A 3,778-nucleotide genomic window follows, 5' to 3' on the forward strand; every position below is an offset into this window, starting at 1 on the left:
CACCTCGTCTTTCACCCTTGCTGTATTCCCCATGGTAGCATTTTGCAAACCAATTTTTGGATATGGGCAAAAGATGAGCTCTTTTCACCATCCTGGTACCAGCTAAATACCACTGTGGTCTAGGCAACTACTAAAAACAGTTCAAAATATATGCCTGAAAAGAGCCAATCCAAACCAACAATTTTAAGCCTAAAATCAAAGTTGTATAGATGACTTTTTTCGTTCCTCTGCCTATCTACCATACAACATATTTCACACATGTACACTACAATAGAGGCACGGAGCAAACACACAAGTGAAGGTCTCTCCGAGCATTGCCAGACGACAGTGTCCGTCGCATTATGAAGCTGCTACTGGCTGAGTGGCACACACTCGATCTCGATCTCGAGCTCACCGCGCTCGACGTTCTGGAGCTTCAGAGTGATGTCCTGCTTCACCTTGCCATTGGCAATGGAGATCACGCTGTCCTTGGCAAGCACACCGTTGCTGTCTTCACTGGCCGACCATCTGTAAAGCTCCGTCAATTCGGTGATGGTTGAGTTCTCATGCTCCTTCGTTGCTGCAATCAGTGGCCGGATGTCCACGTCGGCCTCCCCCATCCGGTCATCGGAGCTGAATGTGTCCTTGTCAAATACTTGCTGTTAGAGGTGGGGAAAAAACAAGAACGTCAATCAGTGCAGAGTTTGAACAAAACATTTCACCTGGAGTGAGAATTTACTGGGGAAACTGAGTCGCTAGATAGAGAAAATGAGGTAAATGCTTGGGGGACAAATTATAACCTCTTAAAAGCTGATAAAAATGAGTACATACCAGTTTAAGTGGCGGAATTGGGTCAGGGATCGAAAGCATTAGTCTTTCGTTCCAGATAGGATTCAGGGTGTTCTTTATCACCTTAGTTTTCATGGACTGAAAAATATGAATGTCTTAGCTGGAAGTCTCAAAAGAACTGAAAACGAGAACAGACATCTTTGCAATATTAAGCTGCCATTGATGCCAAAAAAAATTGTGCTTACCTGGTGCCCTAGATTAATCATGACATATGGATCGCTTGACATCACATCACGAACAGCTAAATCTGTGCCTTTTACGATATTGACCTTGATTAATCCAACAAATTCTACCATTCCCACATCCGACTGAAACAAAAAAAAAAACACCATCAATGTAGAAGTAACATATCAAGTGCCATATACACTAACAAAATTTAGCATCGGTGAGTTCGTCGCACCATTTTCTTTAGTCCTTTGCTATCTGAATCCTTTTTCCTCCAGCTATTCCTGAAAGCATGACCAAAACCATGTTTGTTGCTATTGTGCTGCTGGTGTTTATCTTGTGCTTGCTTTTTATTAAGTGGTAAAGGGCATGAAAATTGTGGATCACACACAAACTGTTGGAACTGGTATTTTTTCCTGCATACATATAGACAGGGGGGGGGGGGGGTGGGGTGGAACAAAAATACAAAATATCATGAAATAGAGTTAGGACAAGTACTGACAATCAACTAACTCAATGTGTACCTAATGAAATCATTACGCTCTTCAGTTGAGCAATCTTGTTTTATTTTCTTATTTTCGGGTAAAAAAGCCTCATATCTTGTGTTAACAACAGAATTTCCTCCTGATTCAGCTAAACAGTGGACTTCTTCATCTGTCCACTCATCCAGGTTCACTGAAATCACCTATATTCAGTTCAAAACGAGTATTTGGTAAGTTTGGTATAAGATCTGTGACAGTACAATGGAGTAGCAGTAGTATTATGAATTAGCCGTTAATTGTTGCACACAGGAATTAATAGAGTCGTGCCCCTTGTTTTTTGACAAGAGAAATAATGAGTGATTGCAGCACACAACTATTGGTCACGGAGAAAATACCATTTTTAGAGAAATCGAATTTTTGAAACATTGCTATCTAGAACAGCTCCAACCACAGAAATGGAAATTTAGTATAAGCAGATCTCTGTGGAACTGGAAATGGAAAAAATGGCAGAGGTACCAAAAGCACAAAGAGGAATGTCCATTGCACACCTTTGATATGTGCACTCCAAGACTTCTATGAGTTCCAGAGCACTTAATGCAAATGAACGCCCCAAAAGGCAAGGCCCTGCAAGTGCAAAAGAAGTTAAATGGCACTAATGCCCAGTTTGGATAAGCACTACAATATTATTGGTTAGAAAAATCAGATGCCTGACAAATCAATCAGACCTAACATTACTTATGAAAGCTGTAAAAAGCAATATTAGACTTCTTTAGTGTTTGTGTAAATTGACCAAACAGCGAAAATTTGCGGTTAATCCAAGAAGCAACAGAATAAAATGTCATTTAGAAATTTAGTGTGACAACTCTAGTCATTTTTTGACAAGCCAAATTGAATGTTCGGGATAAATGTTGCTTTACAGAGACTTACGCCCATTTTGGATCAGGAATGCCACAGTCAGCACAGAATTTGTTTGCTGGTTGGTTCAACAAACACTCCAACAATTCCCTCGCATTAGCTGGATCTGTATCCGTAAATCATCACAAGTAATCATATGGAGCACAGAAGCCCATTTCCAGCAAGAACGCATGAATCAAGCATTGGCAGTTAAACAACAAAGAAAATTGTGCCAGCAGCTCCATCTATCAATCATTTATCATATAAAATTATTTAGTTTAATTTCTCTCCCAACATGCGAGCTTTTAGTTTTACAAATCGAATGGCCACTGGCATGGTATGAATTCAACAGATACACGGTGCAAACGAATAAGACATTGAAATCAATGGATACAGCCAAATGGGTGTGGGGGTGGGGGTGAGGTTCAGTAAAACAAATTTCAACAAAATGTATCCTGTAGCTGAATGTAACGACAAATTTCACAGAAATACGAACCTGATGCATCAGAACGATCATCTGCATCATTTTCGGCTTCAAATCCGTCGCAATTCCTTCAAGAGAAAGAGAAGCAAAACATCAAATTGCGTATCCCATAGAAACAAAAGGAGAAATGCTCAATATAACACGAGAGATTGAATGAACCAAATCATAGATCATCAGAAGGTAGAAAACGCATACAGTCTGTAATGCGCGCTTGGGGTATCAAGAAAATGCAGAAGATTGTTGCCCTCCATCCCGTCTCTCTCCATCTATCTCCCTCCTCCCGCTCCCCTACCTCCTAAACTCGTGGAAGAGAAGAAGAACGAGGTGCCCCGCCATCCACCACACAGCCGAGGATTAAATCAAGAACTCTGGTCCGGCGCGCTGCCCTGATCGAATTGGCTGGCAAAAACGAGCAGGGCTGAGGAATGGGAGTCGAACACCGGGAGAATTGGCGTCGAACCGGCGGGGGCACATCAAGGATTCGCCGATTTCTTATTTTTCTTCCCTCTTCGTTGGCCTTTCCCCCCTTGTTGGTGCTGCATGCGGGACGTGGTATGGCCAAGAATAGGCGGTGACGGCAATTCATCTGTTTTTGTGGGCAGAGTTTTGAGGAGTCCTCCGCGCTGGAGAAAGGCGGAATATGCCGCGTCGCCAGTAAGAACCGAGGGCGGGCAAGTCACCCGGGAGGCTGAGCTGTACGTAGAAAAACACACGGCAGGGCCACGGCAGGAAAACCAGAAACTTGCCGAATCTTGCGCATTTTGAATGGGGGAATTCAGGAAACGACACCGGTTTCCATTGGTGTCTGGGAAGAGCACTTCAAATTCAGGTTTTCATCAAACAGTAATGGTTTCGTAAAATGTATTTGTAAAACAGCACTGCGCATACCTTTTCTATTCTTTTATTTTTCTCTTGGTATTTGATC

At 42.3% G+C, this 3,778-nt stretch overlaps 1 protein-coding gene across 1 annotated transcript; it reads right to left on the minus strand.

The window, feature by feature from the left end:
* Positions 1-231: 231 nt before the first annotated feature.
* LOC120701392 (probable ADP-ribosylation factor GTPase-activating protein AGD11) lies at positions 232-3,441 on the minus strand. Its single transcript, XM_039985460.1, has 9 exons — positions 3,049-3,441; positions 2,866-2,921; positions 2,403-2,496; positions 2,024-2,099; positions 1,518-1,678; positions 1,229-1,409; positions 1,014-1,136; positions 811-906; positions 232-638 (listed from the first exon to the last, which is right to left on the minus strand). Exons 1-9 carry the CDS (start codon positions 3,117-3,119, stop codon positions 351-353), a joined length of 1,146 nt encoding a protein of 381 aa, XP_039841394.1. The 5' UTR covers positions 3,120-3,441; the 3' UTR covers positions 232-350.
* Positions 3,442-3,778: the final 337 nt, after the last annotated feature.

This window comes from Panicum virgatum, chromosome 3K, assembly GCF_016808335.1.
Source record: "Panicum virgatum strain AP13 chromosome 3K, P.virgatum_v5, whole genome shotgun sequence".
In the NCBI taxonomy this organism is placed as follows: domain Eukaryota; kingdom Viridiplantae; phylum Streptophyta; class Magnoliopsida; order Poales; family Poaceae; genus Panicum; species Panicum virgatum.